Raw genomic sequence first — 25657 nt, forward strand, 5'->3', positions numbered from 1 at the left:
AACCACTACCAAATTACAGTGAACAGACTGTACTCTAAATGTAGAAAAACTGCTTATTAAGAAATCTAGACATAACCAAATTAAGATTTTATGATACAAACTCAACAAAAAGCAAACAACCTGATTAAAAAATGGCCAGAGGATCTGAATAGACATTCTTCCAAAGAAGCCATATAGATGGCCAAGAGGCACATGAAGAGATGTTCAACATCACTAATTATTAGGGAAATGCAAATCAAAGCCACAATAAGATATCACCTCACGCCCAGCGAAATGGCTATTATCAAAAAGGCAAGAAATAACAAGTGTTGGAGAGGATGGGGAGAAAAGGGAGCCTTCATACACACTGTTGGTGGCAGTGTAAACTGGCGCAACCACTGTGGAAAAGAGTAAAAGCTAAACAATGTGTGCACATTCAAGGTTGGAGGCGCGATAAGAGTAAAGAGGAGAAAGGGAGAGGAAGGAGGCCTACCATGACCTAGAGCCACGTAGGCCTAGAGTTTTAGAGTAGAAGAAACATAATAAAGTGCCTCAGGTCATCCCTAAACGTTTCAGCTTCAAACAACACAAAAGAAGCCTGGAAACGCACATGTCAAGAAGTTCACTTACACACCCTGAGCCAGTTACTGGGCCCCAAAAAGACACTTGGGGGATCACAGGGCTTCCTTTCTACCACTAACTGAATAGTGAGAAAATAGCACTGGGCAAAGGTTGCTGCTTCTAACTGTGGAGGAAATCCAATTATGCAACTGGTTTCCTCCATCAAAAACTGAGGCTGTGACCAACTTCCCACTGCCTGTAAACACAGATCTCTGAAGTTTTACTCCCAAAGACAAGTGTAAATTTCTTTCCTCTTTAGTGCTTTTTTGTTTTTTTGTAATTACCAAAGTAATGTAGAATACTTGGAACATAAGAAAAAACAGAAAGGAAAAAACAGCAGAAATATTACAGTGAAAAAGAATGTGATTTTTGAGTGTACAATAATAAATAATAACATCATCTAACATTTATGGAGTACCAGGAACCAGAATAAGCATTATAAATGCATTATTTTACTTAATCCTTATAAAAACCTTAAAATATGTACAAGATTACACAGCTATTACATGGCAATTCCAGTCCATGAATCGCTGAACCAGAGTCTGCTCTAAACCGTGACACTAAAGGCCACCCTCCACTACTGTGGCCACTACCACCATTTCAGTGAAAACTTTCCGGACCTGGGTGCAAAGGTTTATGTATGTTTTACGGGCTCACTTTGATGATTTTTAATCTGAAATCTCAAGTTTGTATTGTCATGCAAGGGCAAATATGAAAAAGTTACAGGAAGCTTCAAGCTGTCTAGGGCTCTAGGTCTGACTCTTCTCTGGATAGAGAGGGAGCCAGCGCCAACACCACACCAATACCACAGCCAAATCCCCCGCTGGAGACCCTAGGCAGTCAAAGTTTAAGGAAGCTATCTGCAATTAGAGAACAAAAACACTGCAGCCAGCCCACACAGGAATGGAGCTTGGAGCCTTGATCTCCTCTTTTGTTATTAGTGGGTGTGATGAGTATGACAGGCACAGTACCAGGCACTCATTAGTGCATCACACTGATCAAACAGAAAATTCCCAGCAAATCCTATTAACAGCAACGATGTGGGATTCCAAACAAGCCTTCTGAATGAATCAATGAGGCAGCAAATAATATGAGGACTACTGAAATAAAATGGAGGTGTTATTTAAATCATATTGCTAGCAGTATTCTGCACACAGAGTGGTATTTACTGAATATTTGTTGCTGCCAATAAAAAAGCCACCAAGGAAACAGAACAAGGTAAAACTTCATAAGGGAAATCTCTATCTCTTCTGGCCCAATAAAGTCTCCATACACAAAAGGAGTATCGATTCAGTATTCAAAAACATCTAAGATAGTCAACATTATTAGTAGCTAGAGAAATGTACATCAAAACCACCATAAGAGGGGTAATTCCCTGGCGGTCCAGTGGTTAAGATGCCATGCTTCCACTGCAGGGGGCGTGGGTTCAAACCCTGGTCTGGCAACTAGGATCCCAAATGCCACGCGGCCAAAAAACCAAAAACAAAAACTGTAAGACCACTGCACACCCATTAGGATGTACATAAATAACTAAAAAGACAGATGATAACAAAAGTTGGCAAGGATGTAGAGGAACTGGAAACTTCATGCAGTGTAGGTAGGATTGTAAAATGGTGCAGCCACTTTGGAAATTAGTCTGGCAATTCCTCAAAAGGTTAAACGTAGTTAATATATGACCCAGCAATTCCACTCCTATGTATATACCCAAGAAAGCTGAAAGCATGTCTGCACAAAAACCTGTAGACAAATGTTCACAACACAGATTTCCCTGGTGGCGCAGTGGTTAAGAATCTGCCCGCCAATGCAGGGGACATGGGTTCGATCCCTGGTCAGGGAAGATCCCACATGCCGCAGAGCAAATAAGCCCGCTCGCCACAACTACTGAGCCCACGTGCTGCAACTACGGAAGCCCGCTCACCTAGAGCCCATGCTCTGCAACAAGAGAAGCCACCGCAATGAGAAGCCCATGCACCACAAGGAGGAGTAGCTCTGGCTTGCCACAACTAGAGAAAGCCCACACGCAGCAATGAAGACCCAATGCAGCCAAAAAAAAAAGTTCACAGCAGCATTATTCCTAAAAGCCAAAAAATTGGAAACTATCAAAAATGTCTATCAATTGGGGACTTCCCTGGTGGTCCAGCGGTTTTAAGACTCCACGCTTCCACTGTAGGGGGCGTGGGTTCGATCCCTGGTCGGGAACTAAGATCCCGTAAGCCACACAGCCAGAAAAAAAAAAAAAAAAGTCTATCAACTGATGAATGGATATACAAACTGTGGTATATATCAATACAATGAAATTATTCAGCCATAATAATGAATGAAGTACTAATACTTCATTCATACAATATAGATAAAACTTGAAAACACTGAAGTAAAATAAACCAGTCACATATATATTTATGAATAGTTATATATAAAAGACTAAATATTGTATTATTCCACTTATATGATATTCCAGAATAGGCAAATGCAGAGAGACAGAAAGTAGATTTAGTGGTTGCCAGGGGCTGGGGGAAGGGGAAAATAGGGAGTGACTGCTAATGGACACTGGGTCTCTTTTCAGGGTGATGAAAATATTCTGGAATGAGATGGTAATGATAGTTATGCAACTGTGAATATACTAAAAACAAATTTATTTGCATACCTTAAAAGGGAAAATTTTGTGGTATGTGAATTATATCAATAAAACTTTTATTTAAAAAATATAACTGAAGTTCTCCCACTACGATTATTTCCTAAAAAAGACTGGAAGGTAAAACAAAGAATACATTTTATTTTATTTATTTATTTATTTTCATTATTATTATTTTTTTTGGCCACACTGCCTGGCTGTGGGATCTTAGTTCCCCAACCAGGGATTGAACCCGGGCCCTTGGCAGTGAAAACACGGCATCCTTTCCACTGGACTACCAGGGAATTCCCAATTTTTTTTTTTCAAAGAATACATTTTAGAGTAACATGGTAATTCCTTAGTAAATCCCCCTTCTTTGCCAGGAAGTTGTATTTTAAAAAATCTAGAGTCACAGGAAGAAGTGTTTGGGTGAGTAGCGTACCTTTCTGTTTTTCCATGTAACTCCTTCTCTAAACTGTAAGCTCCTTGAGGAAAGTGGTTAAGGCATTTATCTTTATCCTCAACCCTAGCAGAGCGTCACTCAAAAGCAGGCAGTCAATAAGTGTGTAGGAAGTCACGTAACATGGCGCTATTTGCTGCTTTCAAGATGTAATTTTATACATTTATAAATAACTGAGCTTTAAAAATGTAAGGGCTGAAAAAGAAGCTACTGAGGAGATGGCATTTAAGCACAGTCTAGAATAGATAAATTTTTAACAAGCAGACAGCTTTTAGTATGGTGAGAAAGAGAATAATATTTCAAGTGGGGATAACAACTCATAAGGAAAGCATGGTAAAGACAGGTAATACACACAGTACATTCAACAAATTGCTACAGTATCCTGGTTTGGAGGGAATATAGAGGAGATGATGAGCTAAGGTACTCGACCATAACCTTATGTCTAGACTTGATTCAGTAAGGTTGGTGAATCACTGTAAGTTTTTAAATTCAGGAATATTATTCTAGAAACAATATGAAAAATAGAAGGAAAATGCTGTAAGCAGAGGAGCCCATTAAAGAGGCTACTGAAATAGCCCAGGTGAAAAAATAAGGTAAGGAATAACTGAATGGCAAAGGGAAGACACAGCAGAGAGAAAATACTACGTAACTTGAGTGACCAAGAAGGTAATGAGGACATTAATAGAGAGAAGGAAAGAGGGGAAGAAGCACGTCAGATGAGCAATGGGGATTTGTTTTGGACAAGGCACAGAATCCCAGGAACATACAATCAGATTACACAAAATCTGTAACAGATATATAAACATATATAAATGTGCGTGTGTGTGTACGCACGCCTGTGTGTGAGTGAGTGAGACAGTGTGAGCCAAGCGATAACAGGAGCTATCAGAAACACAAATAAGAGACAGGAGAAATTTTTTTTCTATTTCACTATACAGCAAATTCTTACTCCTTAAAATGTTAAATGTACTAAACTTTAACTAAAAATTACCACTTACCTGTACTTCTCTGACAACCTGCAAACAATCAGGCAAGGAGAAGCCAATAGGTAGACCAACTTTAGCTGGTGTTTTGAATTTGTCTCCTATCTTAAATGGGACATCATCAAGGTAACTGAAAGTCCCTACAATCAAAAATAAAGTACAAAATATCAGCAAAGAACTTATTATTTGTTTTGGTATAATCTTACATCTAGGATACAACATTAATTTATGCTATCCTAAGACTAGAAGTTACAGAGTTCCTTCTCTGACTGCTTACCTTCTCCTGACCCTAGATCTCTAATAAGGACTCCTATTTGAGGTTACTTGATCTTACTAGGGTTTATATTCACTTATACTTAGCATAAAAGCCAAAGTACTCATAGTAGCCTAAAAGTCCTCCCCAACGCCCATTACCTCTCTTGCCCTCAATTCCTGGCTCACTGAACTAAGTCACAGTGATCCTCTGTTCCTCAACTATGACATGGTCAAAACTACTTCAAAATTTCTGCACTGGCTGCTTCCTCTAACTGGAATGTTCTTCCCTCAGATATTCACATGGCTTACTCCTTCACCTCCTTCAAGTCTTTGCTCAAATGGCACTTTCTAAGTGAGGCTTACCCTGACCACCCTATTTAAAATTACTACCACACCCTCACCGCAGTAATCCCACATTATCATCTATCTTTTCTCCATAGCACTTATTACCTTCTAACATATATGTAATTTGCCTTTTAATTATATTTATTGTCTGTCTTGCCCAGTGGAATATAAGCTCCCTGCAGGTAAGTATTTAAGTCTGTTTTATTCACTGATGTAGTCTCAAAACCTCAGCACTTCCTGGTACATATTAGGCACTTATTGAATATTGATGATAGAATCTTCACAAAAGAACCTCCTTGATTAGGATTTCTTTAGTAAGAATCATTTTTTAATTAACACAAAGAACTACTCTAGATTTTTTTTTTAAGCTACATTCTAGAGATATGGAAATATTTAAGAAGTACAGCACTTATGGAAAAAAGGAAAACCAGACAAGACCATGGGAATCAGACCAGGATTATCAGGAGACACAAACCATACACAACTGAACTGCTTTAACTCCCTAAATGTTCTCTGCCCATCACAGATGCATAATACAGAAAGATCGGGACATTATCATCGATTTATAGGGTCAGACAAAAATGAGAGTGGTTCTTGTATGTGACTCTCACTAGGTATACACTCCAAATCAGGTCATGATTTCTTTTCTGGACCAGGTTTGGGGCTAACTTAACTGGCAGAAGCATCAGGGAGAATGAAACATAGTTCATAAAATAAATTTTGCTTTTTGAGTATTAGCAGCTAGTAAAATAAGGCTTACTTCTGGGTCTCACACTAGTATATTTTCTTGAGTGCTCATGTCCAGAATAAGACAATTACACCTCTTCCATAAAGAGATTTCTCTTCCTTTTAAGAACTCTGTAGATTTCAAGACTTATCAAGCAAGGTCAGGATATACTTGTAATCTTGTCATCATTCCCATTTCCCAAGGTAGATATTGCTCTGATATACCTGAAATCCTCCAAAAGAAAGAAGAATAGGCCCCCTCTCCCACTCCTGGGGGAGGGCGTCTACCTCTTTCCCATATAACTTCTAGCTAGAATTAAAACATTTTAACTATCTCTCACTCAGCTAGCAAATTAAATCTACAACTGTGTTCAATTTAATAATTTTTCTGAGGCATAACCATAACTGTTAACACTCTAGCAAAGTTTCCAAGTTGGTCATACCTTTGTAAGTGTTCTCTCAGCTGGCAATGCCTGTCACATTCCCACCCCTATTTACTTGATTAATTATGTCTTGCCCTTTAAGAATGAGCTTAAGAAGAACTCCCTTCTCAATCTCAGAATATGTCTTACCATTCTGTATTGTTAATAGTTTGTTTCCTTATACTACTCCCCACCCTGCACCAGAGACTTTGATCAAGGATTTGATCAAATTCCTATCCACACCCCCCCAAGCTCAGCATAACATCCAGCAGATGAGATTTGCTCAATGAGAATAAACAAAGAAGACATGGTCTTACACTTCTCTTGTATTTAACTCTCACACTAACTCACACTCAATTAGTATTTATTAAAATTCAAAATGATTTACCTAAAATGGCAAAGCTAGTCCTGAAAATGTTTTAACAGAGTACTCATGCAAGATGTAAGCACATTTCTAAGGTTCTGCAGAAAGTCACAAAAATGTACCAGAGGTACCAAAAAAAAGTATCAGGTACCATCACAGCTTGCCAACAAAACTCTGGTTATAACACTAAAACCTTCTGCCACTTATAAAATGCTTTATATTATAGAGATCAAAAGCAACGCTCTTTTTAATTGTAGAGAACTTTTATCCGTCTTCCATGGAAACAGGTGCTCAAAAGTTACTGAAAGTTAGAGTCTAACTTTGGCTAGTGCCCTGATTAACTGGAAACAAAGCTGGAACTAGCATTTTCTAGGAAGCATTGGAAAGATTTACAGTCAAGTTAATAATCACAAAATTAAGTCTTTTGTTTAAGAAAATTTTAAGTATACATTCAAAGTAGGTTCATTATATAACGCACACATATTAGAAAAATCCTATCTATAATAATACTTATATGCATATATGATATACAAATCTAAGAAAACCTATCCACATTAATATTAACAAAATTTTCTTAATTGAATACTTCTATTATAGATTGGTAATGGGGAGTTGAGGGGAGAAAACCATCTGTTAAAAAGTACTATACTTGAGATATCTGAGCCAAATGATAATATCTTTCAAGAAGGGTGTTCAGTTTCCTTGCCTACCCTTTCAGTTAGGAAACTATGACAGTGTTGTATACACTGACAATTTATATTCTATAAATGGAACTAGGCCCTGGCTTAGAGACAGACCAGATCAAGTAGAACACCTTGAAACAACTGCTGTTTCCCTTCATTAGCACCAATTACAGGTAATTGCTTTAAAAAGCAGTTTCATTTCACTAACAAAGCCAATGCCAAGGTGACTTAGCACATCTTCTAACCTTCCCCCTCCCCCCTTTAAGCTCTGTTAACCGGGAATGAGTAAACAGTTTTGTGATTATTGGGAGGAGGGGGTAGGGCTAAAGGGCAAAAGCCATTAAGAGGCGGCAACAAGAAAAGCAACTTTTTGAATGATGGCCAGAGACTACCATAAGTACAATGAATGATGTTGCTGTGAGGATTAAAAAGAACATTTTTGCAAATATAACCAACTATGCCTTAGGAACTATTCATTTTTATCCAATATATCAGAATATCTATTTAAAGACATCAATTTCTCTTATTTCTCAATACATTTTATTTTTTAAATAGATTCAGTAAAAACTCAACCACATGGCCCAGAGAATTAAGCACTGTGGTTAACAATCTTCTGGCTCACCCCCAAGTACCTTTTAGTTTCAGTCTTTATTACTGAAAATCTTTCTAAGATGTCTGAGCCCATTTTCCTCAGTTCCATTTAGAAAAAAGAAAGTACATCTCTGATGGCTGTGGCAGTTCCTTGAAGTCAGGTTCTGCACACTGCTCGCCATTATGCTATGGTGGAAGGAACTGGGCTGAACGTGTAATGACTCAGGATAAATTCTGGGAAGGTTTCATTCTGTTTCCTTTCTTTCTAAATTGCTGATAATGTTTATGATCTTGTGACCTGCCTGTTTTTCTGAAAAAAGGTAATTCCATGTGGGGAGAGAAATTCCTAATAGAGGGTAGCAACTGGATTATGCTTAATTCAGATTTTACTGTGCGTTCAAATTGAGGTTTTTGAAAAAGAAGAATAAAACAGATCAAACTCAAAATTAACTGAAAATTGCAATCCCATGACTATCATTACCTTAAAGCTGTAAGTCAGGTAACACTTGCAAAATTACATCAATAGATAAATAGAGCGAGACACACGCATACACACACACACACACACACACACACACACACACAATTATACAGATATCAATACAGGATGTGAAGTCAAAAGAAAATGTTACTCATGTCCTAACAAAAAACAAGATAACCTACAAAATCAGCTTTTTAATATGCAGTATCTGGCATTAAATTTTAAAAAAGACACACAAAAAAGGAAGAAAATGTGATCCATCATCAAGAGAAGAAACAGTCATCAGACCCAAATTCAGGGGTAGCCAAGATACTGGAATTATCAGAGAACTTTAAAATAACTATAATAAATATGTTAAAGGATCTAATAGAATAGGTGAACATGTGTGAGCAGGTAGGGAATTTCAACAGAGAGATGGAAATAGAAAGAGACAAATGGAAACGCTAAAAATGAAAACTTAAGTATCATAGAAAAAAAATTTTGATAGTTCATAAGCCAGGCTATGCTAATCAGAAGACAATACTCATAAGATGAAAGAATCAAAGAACTTGAAATTAAGTCAAAAGAAATTAAAAGAATTGAAACACAAAGAGAAAAAAAGAAAAAAAAAATGGAACAGAGCCTTAAGAGATCTCTGGGACAATATCAAACAGCCTATGCATACGTGATTAGAGTCTCAAAAGGATAAGAGAGAGACATGGAGCAAAAGAAATGTGAGAAGAGATTATGGCTGCAAATTTTCAAAAGTAGTAAAAGACATCAACTAACAGATCCAAGAAGTTTAGCTAACTCCAAGCAGGATAAATACATAGAAAATCAAACCAAGGTACATCATAGTTAAAATGTTGCAAACAAAAGAAAGTCTTAAAAGAAGGGGGATGGGCAGCATATGACATACAGGAGAACAATGATTAAATGATGGCTGACTGCTCTACATTACTCTGTACTTAAAAAGCAATAACAGATTGGGATTTCCCCAGCAGTACAGTGGTTAAGACTCCGCACTTCCACTGCAGGGGGCACGGGTTCGATCCCTGGTCGGGGAACTAAGATCCCATATGCCGCACAGTGTGAACAAAAAATTAAAAAACAATAATAAAAATAAGAAAACAATCTAAAATAAAACACCTTTTTCTATCACTCAATAGAAAAAGTATTTCAATATCTTAGTAGAAATTAAACCAAGAGAAAAATAAACCTTTCCAGAAGTTAGCTAAATGGTCATAAATATGACAGCTTGGCATTTCAAAGGAGGGCGTTTAGTTTTATTAAGTCCAATTACAGAGACTTATTTTTTTCCCAAATTAGAATATCAGGGCATTTTTCCAGATATTAAAAGAGTAACTTATCTGTTTGCTGAAACATTTTAAAAAATCCTTTAAAAGTCACTTCTGGAAAATAACTTTTTTCTTAGATTAAACAAGTGGAAAATGAGTCAAAAAGTAAAGAGAATTGACAGTCGGAAAGGCGTGCTTTAAACTAAGCCAAAGGTTTGCAATTTGCATGATATAAGGACAATATTTTTAAAGGCCTTTGAAAAGTAACTGTTTGTATTTCTTATTCTATTATTTAGGGGTATGTGGTTATTAATGACAGTGGAAGAAGTTCAACCTCAGTTGAAAAGAATGAACTTGAAGAAAAATCAAATACTAGTGCTAAGACAGCACAGCATAAGATATAGTCAGCCCAAGTATTTAAACAGAATAAAAAGCATTTTCATATCCAGTCATGAGAGCAGTTGTCACCTCCTTGTCCACACCCCAAGTGCCCTAGAATTACACACTCTCACTCTCTCTCTCTCTCTCTCTCTCTCTCTCTCTAACCCCGAGTCAGATAATACCTAACTTAGGGGGAACCAACCCAGAGGCTCATAAACTAAAATGTTCCCGTCAGATACGCCCTTGACCAAAAGATACAAAAACTTCAGCTATATGATGCTAGCCACTATATGATCAAGCAAGAAGCACCATAACTGGGGTGGCCATTTTTAGCCCTGTGCACTCTACACAAGTAGGCCAAAAAAGCAAGTCTATAAACAGAAGAATAAAAATGGAGCACATCTGCAGAGAAAAGCAGTGAAAGATGGAGGGAGTAGTAGCCTCAGTTTCCTGGCTTTCTAATTTCAGCCTTGTAAGGCCAGTCTGAATTTGATTTCCTGCATGCAGATGCCTACAAGATTGCCTATTAAATATTCTCCACCTATTCCCTTTAATTTCTATTCCTTAAACTACATGATATCTAAAAATAAGATTCGTTATTCTAACAGCCCAACTAAAGCCACTGAAATTCAAGTAGGAGCTTAGCAAATTAAAGCAGAAGCAGCCAAAGAGAGAAAGAGAAAATCCTTCTCAAATTTTACTCAGGTAGAGCATTTCATTTAAACAATAAAATTTTGGTTAGGAATGTAAAGAGATGGAGGAAGGCCTAAAAAAATAAGTCATCATTGATCAGGTAACTTCAGAATTATAATCTTCTCTCTGGATTGTTGAGCTGGAACATATAAACTGGGGTCCAACTTATTTTCACTCCAATCAAAAAGGAGTTTCTAAAGATTCAAGATAGAAAACATATCTTTTGAAATAAGATTATAAATTTAAGTTTTTCATTTTTGCTCTTTTCTCTCCCTAGGTCTTTCCTCTCTCCTTGGCTCTGTCCTCTCTTTTCCCTTGAGAAAGTGAGCAGAGGCAACTACAGATCTGCCTCTCTATATCATTTGAAGACTTTGAAAGAGCCCTGTAATAATCCTTAAACAACAGGAGATACCTTACCTGAAGATCTGATGCCTGACAGGTTATACAGAATGCAAATTCCAGAGTCTGAATGACTTAATTCCAAAAGAATTTAACAAAACATACGCAAGCAATGTATGTAAGTATATGCACAGTGGCAGTTCAAAATATTAAAGCTGTTGTATAAAAATATACAAGCAAGTTAAAAACCAAGGAACTGCTGCACCACCCTGACTCAGAAAAGTGATATTATCAAGTAACCATTTGTAGATCAGAAGAGTATAACGATACATGTTGCCACACAGTCTAACAAATCATTCTTACAATGACACGATTTTTTAAATGGAACATTAGTTTTAAAACCCCTTTTAAAATAATTGTGTTGTCTGGATATTTCTGATGTTTAATTCTTATCTTTGTACAAAAAGAGGGTCTAATTTTAACTTCTTAGGCACCTCCATTCCTATCAAATGCAGATAATAAAAGTTTATTAATGTACTCCATTTTGGAAAGCCATATCTTAGAAAAAGATGATAAACTATTAGTTACAAACGCAAAATTGTAATTACTACTACTGATACTTCTGGAATATATTGATCTGCTAATCATGTCTTATTTGTAGTAAATCATTTCTTTTTATGGGAGGAGAAACCTAAACCAAAACATCATAAAACGTTAACTAAAGGCTTAGAATTTTTCACATCTGATGGAGAAGAGATGGATTTTTCACACCTGATGGAGAAGAGATGGACCTTCTCCTGATGGAGAAGGAATGGTAACTACTTCAAAATACTGCTGAAAAACAACAAAAATAGGCAGACTCCCTATCCACCTCCAGCAGTTTCAAGTACAATAAATACAGAGATACTCTAAAGTTTATCCATTTGAACTTCACATTAAAGTTATGTGAAGTCCTATGGAATGAATATTACATTGTTGTACAACTTTATTTTCCTCAACCCGCTCATTTAAATAAACAAAAAGGGACACTTACTTAATGTGATTTCAAATTCTCTGATCAGATCAAAACTTAAACCATGATATCTAACAGTCCACTTACCATGAAAATCTGCAACCAACTTCTTAGAAGCCATTTAGAACCTGAAAAACAAAGAAATATTTCTTAGGCGCATTATGCCTTGAGGGGATACAAACAAACCATTATAAGAAAATTGAGGATTTCCCAGGTTGCTCAGCGGTTAAGAACCCGCCTGCCGATGCAGAGGACGCGGGTTCGACCCCTGGTCCCGGAAGATCCCACATGCTGCGGAGCAACTAAGCCCGTGCGCCACAACTACTGAGCCTGCGCTCTAGAGCCCACAAGTCACAACTATTGAGCTCATGCGGCACAACTACTGAGCCCACACACCGCAACTACTGAAGCCCTCGTGCCTAGAGCCCATGCTCCTCAACAAGAGAAGCCACTGCAATGAGAAGCCCATGCACTGCAACAAAGGGTAGTTTCCGCCTGCCGCAACTAGAGAAAGCCGCAGGCAGCAACAAAGACCCAACACAGCCAATCAATCAATAAATAGCTTAAAAAAAGAAAATTCAGACTACAAAAAGAAACCAGAAGACTAAAAGGTTCCAGGACTGACATAACCCTCAAACTTCTCAGTCCCAAAGTCTCAAAAAAGAAAGCAGAAAGGGGGAGAAACCACTTTTCCAGAAAAAAAACATTTCTGAATCTGCATGTTCTGGAAAATAAAAACATTAGAACAGCAAACTGGCCATTGACCAATTTATACACAAACTGTCAAAAAAAAATTACTAAACATTTATCTTCCTGATATAAGCTACTAATGTCAATATTTGTAGTTCTGTCAAGATTTTTTATATATCCCATTTTATTCAGTATGTAAATATAGACCTTTTACTGACAAATGTAACTGTAAGACTGACATTTCTGAATTAGGGAATCAATGACATACAACCTTCTGTACTGTTTTAATTTTGTATACAATTTCAAAAGAGGGGAATTCCCTGGCAATCCAGTGGTTAGGACTCGGAGCTTTCACTGCCAGGTTGGGTTTAATTCCTGGTCGGGGAACTGAGATCCCACAAGCCGTGTGGTGTGGCCAAAAAAAAAAAAAAATCCAAAACAGGAAGGAAGAAAAACCCATAAAACCACACATCTAGCTTAGTATTATCTTTGCACTTTGAGCAGTACAAAGTCCTTTTCTTGCAAAGACAATCTGAGACCTTCAACCTAAAAGTTTATTTCCCTTGATATGATGTTTAGACCTTTAACTTGCCTGAGACATAAGCATATAATGAATATATGGTATGATTTCTACTAGTCTGTATTACCTACAGTACAATGCAAGGCATCATACTTAAAATGATCTACAGGCATACCTCATTTTATTGCACTTCACTTTACTGCGCAAATTGAAGGTATGCTCAACCTTGCATTCAGCAAGTCTGAGGCCTAAGGCGCCATCTTTCCAAGAGCATTTATTTGCTCACCTCGTGTCTGTGTCACATTTAGGTAATTCTCACCATATTTCAAACTTTTTCATTATAATTGTATTTGTCATGGTGATCAATGACCTTCGATGTTACTATTATAATTGTTATGACATTTTTTAGCAATAACCTTTTTTTTTTTTTTTTTTGGCTGCATCAGGTCTTAGTTGCAGCACGTGGGAAATTCATTGTGGCACGCAGGCTTCTCTCTAGTTGTGGCTCGTGGGCTCTGTAGTTGCGGCACAAAGCTCTCTAGCTGTGGCCCACGTGCTCGGTAGTTGTGGCCCTCGGGCTTAGTTGCCCACCCCCCCACCCAGCATATGGGATCTTAGTCCCCTCACCAGAACATAACTTCTACATGCACTGGGCAACCAAAAATCCTTGCATGACTTGCTTTATTGTGATATTCGTTTTACTTCAGTGGTCTGGAACTGAACCCACAATATCTGAGGTATGCCTGTATGTTCTACTGTAAGTTTTTTTTAAAGAAGGCGAGTATATTGCACCTATCATGTGAAAAGTATTCAAAATAATTAAATCTGTACAGGATTTTAAGAAACTGACAAGTTGATTTTAAAATTTACATGTAAAGGCAAAGGAAACAATAGCCAAAACAATTTTGAAAAAGAACAAAGCTGGAGAACTTACCACCTAACTTCAAGACTTACTATTAGAGTAATTAAGACAGTATGGAAATGGCATAAATATATCACACAGACCAACAGAACAGAGTACAGATAGACCCATATGAAAAAAATGTCCCGAAGATGTACCATAACGACCAACCACGCAAGTACTTTAGGCTGTACTTCACTGAGAAAAAAATTCAAACTGACCCAGATATGTGTAGATCAGAAGAGCTGCGTGCTGTGAAGTATGCAACAAGTGGATTTTTTGTTCAAAATGAAATTAAAATAATGACAGTGAAAAAAAAAAGAAATATACCCATATGCATATAGTTAACTGATTTTCAACAAAGGTGCAAGGCAATTCAAAGGGGAAAGGATAGTCTTCTCAACAAATGATGCCAGACATTTGTATGCAAAAAATAAACCTCAATCCATACCTTGCACCGTATATAAAAATTAACTCAGGGGGATGGGGAAATTATGGCTAAGAACTACAGGGTTTCTTTTGGGGGTGATGAAAATATTCTAAATGTGATTATGGTGATGACTGCACAACTCTGTGAATATACTAAAAGCCACTGGATTGTACACTTTAAATGGGTGGACTGTATGTGATATGCTAATACACTACAACAACTTGGATGAATCTCAAATGCATTATGGTAAGTGAAAGAAGCCAAACTCAAAAGGTTACATACATATATGTATGGAATAGGATTCCATTTACAATATTCCAGAATAGGCAAAACTACAAGAACAAAAAAGTAATCTAGCCACTGGACACTAATAGTGGGGGAAGGAACTGACTATATAAAAGGGAATGTGGGAATTTTTTGAAGTTATTGAAACTTCTATATTTGATTGCACTAATGGTTACAGGACTATATGCATTTGTCACAAATCACAGAACTGAAAACAGGGTAAATTTTACTTTGTGTAAATTATACCTTCAAATTTTTAAAAAGTGTATATATATATACCCATCACATTGAAATTAGATAAAATAGAATCACTGAATAACACTAATAATATTTTAAGCTACTCCACTAGGAGTAGAATAAAGTTTCATTTTTAAAATGCCAAAATTCAAAATAACATATTATATGGCTGTACCAAATTCTATTAGTATGCTTTCTGCCTGATGACAAGGGTTTTCTACAGTGAAGTATGGTTTCTAACAATGGATTTCTTCCCAATTTAAAAGCAAAAAAAAAATTTTAAGTGCAAGTAAATCAGTTTATCTCTCTCTTAGCTTAGGCTCCTTTAGAAAGAAAGAATGAAACACAAGTTGAAAATTACAAATTCAATTAACATTATTTTAACATTATGTCTTTAACTGGTAAAATACCTTTTAAACGTCGCAAAGAGCAAGGCTAAAACCATTTTTACAATGCAGTCATCATGGCTAGCAGGAACCAAATTTCTCTATGGGGTGATGAAAATGTTCTAAAACTGACTGTGGTGATAGTCCCAAAACTCTGTGAATATACTAAACACTGTTGAATTGTATTCTTAAATGGTTGAATTGTATGAGATATGAATTATATCAATAAAGCTGTTACCAAAAAAAAAAGTAGCTCTGAATTTGATAAGGTATGCAAACTAAAGAATGATTATTTAGGTACAGAGGAAGGGAAAGGAAAGATGAGTGATATTTTTTCACTTTCATAATGGCTATTATGAGTGAAATAAGTAACAATTTCAGTCATTGGTAAAAGAGAAATTTATTCATTAATTTTTACAATCTGAAGGATAATAAATTAACTCTCTTTAGTGGGGGGGGGGGGGAAGCAGCTACCAAACAAACAAAACAAACCACTTCCAATAGCCCATTCTTGATTCTAACTTTGCCAAGGCCACTTCACAGAGGCATTTCCGTAGCTTATTTCACATCCCAACTTATCTGTCCTACATTGGTTAGAAAGTCATACTATAACAGTAGCAAGAGCATATATTTGTCCTGACGTCCAGTGATGCCACATTGTAGGTAGTGTAGGTGACCCCATATTAAGGCCTAATAGCCAGCAAATGTCATTCAAGTATAGTTTTAAGTGTCAACAGCGAACAATTACTGTGCCATTTCCATTAGTCACAGAAAGTTACTGGTTAGTTAACTGCTATGGACTTAACCACAACACTGAGTAGAAGACAAAGGTTGTGCTCAACCCCTTTAAGGAAAAAAAGTATTATGGAAAAAGTAAGTATTCACAGATTTTAAAAGAAACGACGTTTTTTAATTTGTGAAAAGAAAAACATCGGAAGGAAATACATTAAACATATTTAAAGTGGCTACCTCTAAGTGGTAGCACTAGGAATAATTCATAAAATTTTTCTACAGTTTCTGAACACTGTATGGCAAACAAATATTAATTTTATAATTTCTTCAACGCTTTACTTTAAAAGTTTTCCAGCATGATGTTGGCATGAAACATTCTGGTTGATATTCTACTAGTTAATGGAGAGCTAAAATTTTAAAGTATATGGATCATCAATTTTCAAAGAACCAACAAACCACACTGAAAATGATTTAACTTTCTTCTATGTATAGAAGACATTTCATAGACTCTTACAGGCTTCAGAGTCATCATAATGTACATAAACCACAATAATACAGGGAAACTTTTAAACCCAGAAGCAAGATTCTTGGCAGCCTCAATCTTCCCACAGAGGTACAGACCAGAAATGTATTTTTTCTAAATCTCTGTTGAAAGCAGCAGAATCTAAGCATCCAGCAATGAGACCTGGGAATATGCTCACAGACAGGTGCAGGAAATCAGTGTTTTCATCTCTGTGTTCCTAATATTTATTGATATTGTGGGATATCAGCTGTTTGAAGCAGCAGCTGTTTTTGAGAGGTAAATGGCTTGGGAGAGGCTCTGATTTCTTTTTGGAGGGGGGGACTCTGATTTAATAAATAATTCTGTGAACAAGCTAACATCAAGAATGTTTTAAAGAAGTTCCACCAAATTTAAATGAATTTTTTTCCCTCGAAGAGTTTTGAATTTTATTTTGTTTTTTTATATAGCAGGTTCTTATTATTCATTTTATACATATTAGTGTATATATATCAATCAAATTTAAATGAATTTTTAATGGCTTTTTTAAAAACGCCTCAACCAAAGAAAACCCAAAGAAAGGGAGAAAATATTGAAAATTATCTATCTGAGGGACTTGTATCTAGAATATATAAATAACTCTACAATTCAATAATAAAAAGACATCCAATTAGAAAGTTGGCAAAAGAATCTGAATAGTCAATTCTCCAAAGAAGATACACAAATGACTAAGAAGCACATGAGATGTTTAACACATTTTTCACTAGTCAGGGAAATGCAAATCAATAACTACACCCTACCCCATTAAAACATGCATATTGGGACTTCCCTGGTGGTGCAGTGGTTAAGAATCCACCTACCAATGCAGGGGACGCGGGTTTGATCCCTGGTCCAGGAAGGTCCCACATGCTGAGGAGCAACTAAGCCCATATGCCACAACTACTGAAACCTGCGCATCTAGAGCCCATGCTCCGCAACAAGAGAAGCCACCACAATGAGAAGCATGCGCACCACAGCGAAGAGTAGCCCCCGCTCACCTCAACTAGAGAAAGCCCACGTGCAGCAACGAAGACCCAACACAACCAAAAATAAATAATAAAATTAAATTAAAAAAGAAACATGCATATTATCAGCAACAAAGCAAAATTTGTTGAAAAGACTAATAAATGAAAATTAAAACACAGTACCCCTTATTACTAAAAAACAGGTGAAAATTCTTTAAAATTATGCCTCAATAGAGCTGATAAAATGCAGATTATCTAGGGGTTTTCTTTAAATATTAAAAGAGTTCACTGAATGTAACTCCTATTATATTTTCCACAAACCATAAGAATATGAGAAATCCATCCATATTTGGTCACTTAAAGATTTTTCTAATGTCTGCTATGCAGTAACACTTCACTATCTCTGAAGTATCAAAAGCATTTTAGGGCTTCCCTGGTGGCGCAGTGGTTGAGAGTCCGCCTGCCAATGCAGGGGACACGGGTTCGTGCCCCAGTCCGGGAAGATCCCACATGCTGCGGAGCGGCTGGGCCCGTGAGCCATGGCCACTGAGCCTGCGCGTCTGGAGTCTGTGCTCCATAACGGGAGAGGCCACAACAGTGGGGGACCCGCGTACCACAAAAAAAAAAAAAAAGCATTTTAATAGCTACTTAGGGTCAACTTTTTTTTCCTGGAACATCTGAGCAAAATTAAGTGGTGTGTGTGTGTGTGTGTGTGTGTGTGTGTGTGTGTGTGTGTGTGTGATGTGTATGAGCTACCACATAAACTTCCTATATTTTATTTAATTGTAAATACTTATTTTATAATACTTTCCTATAATCTAAATGTTCAATCATGAAAATGATTAAATTATGGAAAATTCAGAAAATAGGTTGTGATGGCACAAAGAGTGTTCATTAAAAGCATATAAGTGATGGGAAATAAGTATAAGTTTTAAAATGTTTTTACAAGTTGCTTTTCCTAAGTAACAAATGTACACAAAACAAGACTGAAAAAAATGTATTTGCCCCAAATGTAAAATTACAAATGCTCACGTGAGAAAAAAAATCTTAAGCATCATAAATTTCCGCTAAAATAAATATAAATGCTTCTATTAAATATAAATGCTTCTACTAACAATAACACACTTTTTTTTTTTTTTTTTTTGCGGTACGCAGACCTCTCACTGTTGTGTCCTCTCCCGTTGCGTAGCACAGGCTCCGGACGTGCAGGCTCATCAGCCATGGCTCACGGGCCCAGCCGCTCCACGGCACGTGGGATCTTCCCGGACCGGAGCACGAACCCATGTCCCCTGCATCGGCAGGCGAACTCTCAACCACTGCACCACCAGGGAAGCCCCGTACACACATTTTTAATTCATAAACTTTACACTAATAAAGTGTAGAACTCCCTGAAGCAACCAAGAATTAAAAGCAATGTTTTATTTTGCTGGTTCAATGCCACTTTAGTTCATATGCTACAGGAAGAAAACCGGATAACTTAAAATTTTGAATCACTGATTAAAGACATCTAAGAACAAAGAGAGATGGGGAAATAGGTAACAAGAATAGAACTGCAGGGAGAGAAGGAGTTAGAATGCAAGAGGCAGAAGAGATAGAGTAAGGAATGAAAAAAGGGAAAGGTGAGGAGGGTAGGGGAAAGGAAGTAAGGGTAGGAGACCAGGAGAATGAAAACATATTAGCAAGGCCCAGGCAGCTTCGTAAGGGGAAGAGAAAGCCCAAGGGCAATTTAATATTAATGTTCTAATTTTCTTTCTTCCCTTTCTTGTATCATCATTAAATTACACACTACAAACATCTTCCCAATACAAAACAGCAATTTAACAACTCAGTAAGCTATCCCAATCACACAATGTGAGCTGTAATCAGGAATTTCCCAAGATGCAAATTAATCCTGGAAATTCTCCAATTTACAGAGAAAGATGGCTTTGGAAATCATCAAATTTCAAGTCTGAAAACCAAGTTAACACCCATACAACATATATATGACAAAAATCACATGTGTAGGGAATTCCCTGGCATAGTCCAGTGGTTGGGACTCAGTGGCTGGGACTCCAAGCTTTCACTGCCAAGGGCGCGGGTTCAATCCCTGGTCGGGGAGCCAAGACCCCACAAGCCCTGTGGCATGGCCAAAGAAAAAGAAAACAAAATCACACACGTAGATGCCATTAAAATGTCAAAGCCATGTGGCACAGCCAAAAGAAAAAAAAAATCACACATGTAAATGCCATGAAAATGTCAATACTAGACTATATTATACTCATTGACAAAAAGCTTTCTTCTCTCTCAGGTCTCAAGAGACATTTTGGAGCCTCAGTTTCTTCATGGGTAAGATAAGGGTAGTAGACTGAATAATCAGCCAACTCTAAACATACCATAAATCTATAATGGTATAATAAAATGAAGGAAAAATATTCATGTTTCCAAATTAAATATTCAGTATTCAGGTTAAGTGATATCATTTACACAGTAACGTCTTAAAGATGTCTTTAGGGACATCCCTGGTGGTACAGTGGTTAAGAATCTGTCTGCCAATGCAGGGGACACGGGTTTGATCCCTGGTCTCGGAAGATCCCTCATTCCACAGAGCAAATAAGCCCGCAAGCCACAACTACTGAGCCCATGTGCCACAACTACTGAAGCCTGCGCTCCTTGAGCCCGTGCTTTGCGACAAGAGAAGCCCCTGCAATGAGAAGCCCGTTCGCCGCAACTAGAGAAAGCCCACGCGCAGCAACGAAGACCCAATGCAGCCAAAAATAAATAAATAAAACAAATTTATGGGGCTTCCCTGGTTGCACAGTGGTTGAGAGTCCGCCTGCCGATGCAGGGGACACGGGTTCGTGCCCCAGTCCGGGAAGATCCCACATGCCGCGGAGCAGCTAGGCCGTGAGCCATGGCCGCTGAGCCTGCGCGTCCGGAGCCTGTGCTCCACAATGGGAGAGGCCACAACAGTGAGAGGCCAGCGTACCACAAAAAAAAAAAAAAAAAAATTTATTGTATAAATAAATAAATAAAGATGTCTTTACTGGCAAAATTAAAAGTTGGCAACCATATGTTAAACACCTTGCCATTTTGGAAAAGAGGGCAGTATATCTATGTGAATATGGAAACAAATAAAGATAAGACATAGTCTTATAATGGTGGTTATATCTGGGTGATGGGTTTACAGGTGAGGCTTTTGGTTTTTTCTTTTTATGCTATTTGCTTTCCAACTTTCCTATATTGAGAACAAATCTACCAACTGACATACATACACATACTTTGTAATTAAGGGGAAAAAAATATAGTGAGCAACAGAGGGAAAACAAACCCCAGACACTGATAAGAGAACTATTTTTTCTTATTTTTTTCCCCTTGTGCTGTCTGCTAAAATGAGCAAATGCCACAATAGTGCTTTTCCAAAGAAGCAGAACTATTAACAATTTATAGCCTGTCATGTAGGTTGTGTTTCAAACTGACGCTTGAATTTTCAATAGCTGTGGGGAAAATGATGTAAAACACAGAAAAGATGTACAATATTGCAGTGGGTTTTTTTAACTGTTAGTGCATTATTGCACTGAGCATAGTAAATATCTGTGATAGACTGAATATTAGTTCTAATCTTATTTTTGACTTTGGGAACCCAAAATAAAGGAAGTGATGTTTTCATGTTAAAACAAAACAAAACAAAACAAAAAGAGAAACAATATAGTATGTAACTAGTAAAAGGTTGTAATCTCAGAGACAGAAGAAAGAATAAATTGGAGGTTTCTAGACCACTAAGAATACCTGAAAACATACAAATGGTTCTAGGTAACAGACTTCATGGAAGTGTAATAGGTGTCCTACTTTACTGACGATAAAGAATGCAATCCATGATGAAGAGCAGAATACACCTTTTCAAGTACCCACAGAACACTTTACAAAAAACTGAGTAATTATTAGGCCACAAAGAAAATTCCAATGAATTTCAAAAATCAACAGTAGCACAGCCAATAGTCAAAAGGCAAAAAATTATAATTTAATTACATCCGAAAACAAAAAAGTCCTACTACCTGAATTACTAAACTGTCTCTTACAGAACTCATGGATCAAAGCAGGAACCAAAAGGGAATTCCCTGGCAGTCAAGTGGTTAGGACTCCACGCTTCCACTTCTGGGGACCAGGTTCGATCCCTGGTCAGGGAACTAGGATCCCACAAGCCGCGTGGCAAAAAGATAACGACAATGAAAATACTGCACTTGAGATCCTACAACATGCAGCTAAAGCAGTACTCAGGAAAATCTATAGCACACAGCAGTCTCAGAGGAAAATTCACAGCATGAGAACTTAGGGTATAAATAACCACACCCACAGAAAACACAAGAATGGAAACAGCAAAGATATAAACAGAACATAATCAATTAAGAATCAGAAAAACAGGGCTTCCCTAGTGGCGCAGTGGTTGAGAGTCCGCCTGCCGATGCAGGGGACATGGGTTCGTGTCCCGGTCCGGGAGGATCCCACATGCCACGGAGCGGCTAGGCCCGTGAGCCATGGCCGCTGAGCCTGCGCATCCGGAGCCTGTGCTCCGCAACGGGAGGGGCCACAACAGTGAGAGGCCCGCGTACCGCAAAAAAAAAAAAATAAGAAAAATAGATCAACTAATAAATAAACCCAAGAGCTGGTTCTTTGGAAAATTATAACCATCCAGCTAACTTAATTTTAAAAGGGGGCGGGGGGTGGATATGTATACAAAATAATAGAGGAAATTAAAATAATCCCAAGTCATTGCTTTGTTCCCCTTCTGTCAAATACATTTGAGAACCTGGATAAAATGGATTATCTTCTAGAAAAATATTAACTATCAAAACTGACCATAGACGAGGCAGAAATGTTAACCAGACCTATAACCAAAGAGGAAAGAGAAAAAAATTATCAAAGAGCTCTCGCCACCCAAAAGAAACCTTAGTCCAATGAGATTTTCATGGTTCTAAAACATAAGAAAAGAAGGAAGGTTTCTAATTTTTTTTAAGTAAGAATATGACGCCATAAAAGAAAAAAACTACAGAAAAATCTCATGTATAAATACAGATTAAAAAATCCTCAAAATAAAAAACACAAATTTAGTAGTACATTATAGGAATACATCATGTCCAAGTGGGATTTATTCCATCAATACAGGATAGTTCAACATTAGGAATCTGTTGATATAATTCACCATATATTAATAGATCTAAGAAGAAAAATCATATAGCCATGTCCTTAACATAAGGTTAAAACAATAACAAAAATCATCCCTCTCAATACCAAAGCCAGAGAATGCTGACTAATGGGGAAACTATACAAAGATTCCACTAAGCACAGGAACAAGACAAAGATGTCCATTATCACAATTGCTTTATTTAACATCAGATGAAAGAAGTAAAAAGTATAAAATGTCAGAAGACAGACTTTCCCAAGGAAGACCAAAAACTGAAAAACTATTACAAATATAATACAAAAAGGTGTTTAATTACAAATGAATATTCTGAAACAAATACTCTTCATATATACAATGACCAGATAAGAAGTATAAAGGAAGCATGATATACCACAGGAGATAAGAAGTAGGAATAAACTAAGATGTAACGGAAGAAAACTAAAGCTACTGAGACACAAAAGAAGACTTATACAATTGCAGAAAAATATATAATAATCTTGGCTAGGACACACAACATCATTAAGATCAATTCTTCCTAAGTTGCTATATTAATTTGGCATGATGCAAATGAAAACTGGAGTTTTCTGTTTTCATTTTTTTAACTAGACAAGCTGACTCTAAAGGTCATATGGAAATAACAATTAACAGTAGCCAAGAAAATTCCAAAGAAAATAATAAAGGGAGAATAGCCTATCAGATATTAAAATACTTATTACAAAATACAACACTTAAAGCTGTGCTGTACTGGCACATAAACAGATCAATGGAACAGAGTAGAAATCCCTAAAGATACCCCAAATGTAGACATTTAAAGTGCCATTTAAGGGACTTCCCTGGTGGTCCAGCAGTTAAGACTCCACGCTCCCAGTGCAGGGAGCCCAGGTTCGATCCCCGGTCAGGGAACTAGATCCTGCGTGCCTCAAGTAAGACCTGGAGCAACCAAATAAATAAATATTTTTTTAAAAATAAATAAAGTGGGGCTTCCCTGGTGGCACAGTGGTTGAGAGTCCACCTGCCGGTGCAGGGGACACGGGTTCGTGCCCCGGTCCGGGAATATCCCACATGCCGTGGAGCGGCTGGGCCTGTGAGCCATGGCCGCTGAGCCTGCGCATCCGGAGCCTGTGTTCCGCGATGGGAGGGCCCACAACAGTGAGAGCCCCGCATACCGTCAAAAATAAATAAATAAATAAATAAATAAATAAAGTGCCATTTAAAATCTGTGAAGTGATGAGACAGCTGAGTAGCCACCTAGAAAAAAGTAAAGTTGGATGCTCACCTCACACTTCCATACCAAAATAAATTCCAAACAAACAAAAGTACAGTAACAGTGCACAACTGCCCAAGTACATAAAAACTATTTCACTCTATACAGAAAGCTAGTGGGCAAAAACAACTTTCTGAGACTTAAAATCCAACAAAGTGCTTGCCTCATGAAAAACTTTGAAAACAAAAGGTTATTTTTAAAGTCAAATTCTGGTACTGTACAAGGTTTCTCACTAATTTCTCTTGCAAATGAGGTTTTTACCAAAGCTACTAACCATATAGTATACTAAAGGCTTTAAAACAAGCAAATGTGACTGAATGCAAAGTTCATTTCACAGTTTAATAAAAACTGGTTATAGGGCTTCCCTGGTGGCGCAGTGGTTGAGAGTCTGCCTGCCGATGCAGGGGACACGGGTTCGCGCCCCGGTCTGGGAAGATCCCACATGCCGCGGAGCGGCTGGGCCCGTGAGCCATGGCCGCTGAGCCTGCGTGTCCGGAGCCTGTGCTCCACAATGGGAGAGGCCACAACAGTGAGAGGCCCGCGTACCGCAAAAAAAAAAAAAAAAAAAAACTGGTTATAGTTAAATATCAGCTCACTAAAATTTAAAAAGCAACAAGTAGTACATAAAAAAGATAATATAGTAGTGTCAAAGCAAGTTACTGACCCAATGTGATTTTATCAGAACTGCAGTTAAGAACTCTAGTTAATTCCAAAATGGGTCAAGAAAAATCCAAACAAGGATTTTCCTGGACTCTGGGCTCCTCTTAATCCTCTAAGCACAGTGTCTAATCTTTAGCAGAGGTGGCCTTTTCATATCTTCTTGCCCTCTCAAACTTTCTGAAAATATGATAATTTTATATCGCTAACTAATACGTAACTTGGGAATGAAACTAGACAAAACAATGCCCTTAAAAAAGTTAAACAATGATTTCCTGTAGTTACCAATAAATAGTATGAAATGGTAAGTCCTGTGAGGGTAACATAATGTAAGAACAGGAAAGTACTGACTAGCTAAAAGCTAGAATTGGGAGTCATGACATAAAGCATTAGCCAATTAAAAATTTCAAGTCAATATCTTAACCAATTCATTAAAATTCACTTAACATTCCCTTTAATGTAATTTAGAGTTCAGCAAGTAAGAGCACAACATCCCAAGAGGAAATAAAGCCATAAACCTATCCAACTTAATTTTTTAAACTATTAATAAACATTAACTGGGAAAAAATAATTTCAAGAAATTGCTGAACCAAAAATATCATCTCCTCCCCAACTCTTTCAAAAACCACATCACAACTTATGGCAGAATACAAGCGAGAAAAGAGCACTCT

General features: G+C 37.3%; 1 protein-coding gene across 3 annotated transcripts in view; it reads right to left on the minus strand.

Moving 5' to 3' along the window:
• UBAP1 (ubiquitin associated protein 1) overlaps positions 1 to 25657 on the minus strand; it is a 56085-nt gene that overhangs the window by 11714 nt on the left and 18714 nt on the right. For all 3 annotated transcript variants that reach the window (XM_027088966.1, XM_027088968.1, XM_027088967.1), the window contains exons 2-3: positions 12311 to 12351; positions 4670 to 4794 (exon numbers count right to left, since the gene is read on the minus strand). In XM_027088966.1, the coding sequence (XP_026944767.1) occupies positions 4670 to 4794; positions 12311 to 12344 (159 nt within the window). In that variant the 5' untranslated portion in view covers positions 12345 to 12351. The remainder of the gene's footprint in view (positions 1 to 4669; positions 4795 to 12310; positions 12352 to 25657) is intronic.

This window comes from Aethalodelphis obliquidens, unplaced genomic scaffold (genome assembly GCF_003676395.1).
Source record: "Aethalodelphis obliquidens isolate GAN/ISIS:26980383/991018 unplaced genomic scaffold, ASM367639v1 scaffold64, whole genome shotgun sequence".
Classification (NCBI taxonomy): Eukaryota; Metazoa; Chordata; class Mammalia; order Artiodactyla; family Delphinidae; genus Aethalodelphis; species Aethalodelphis obliquidens.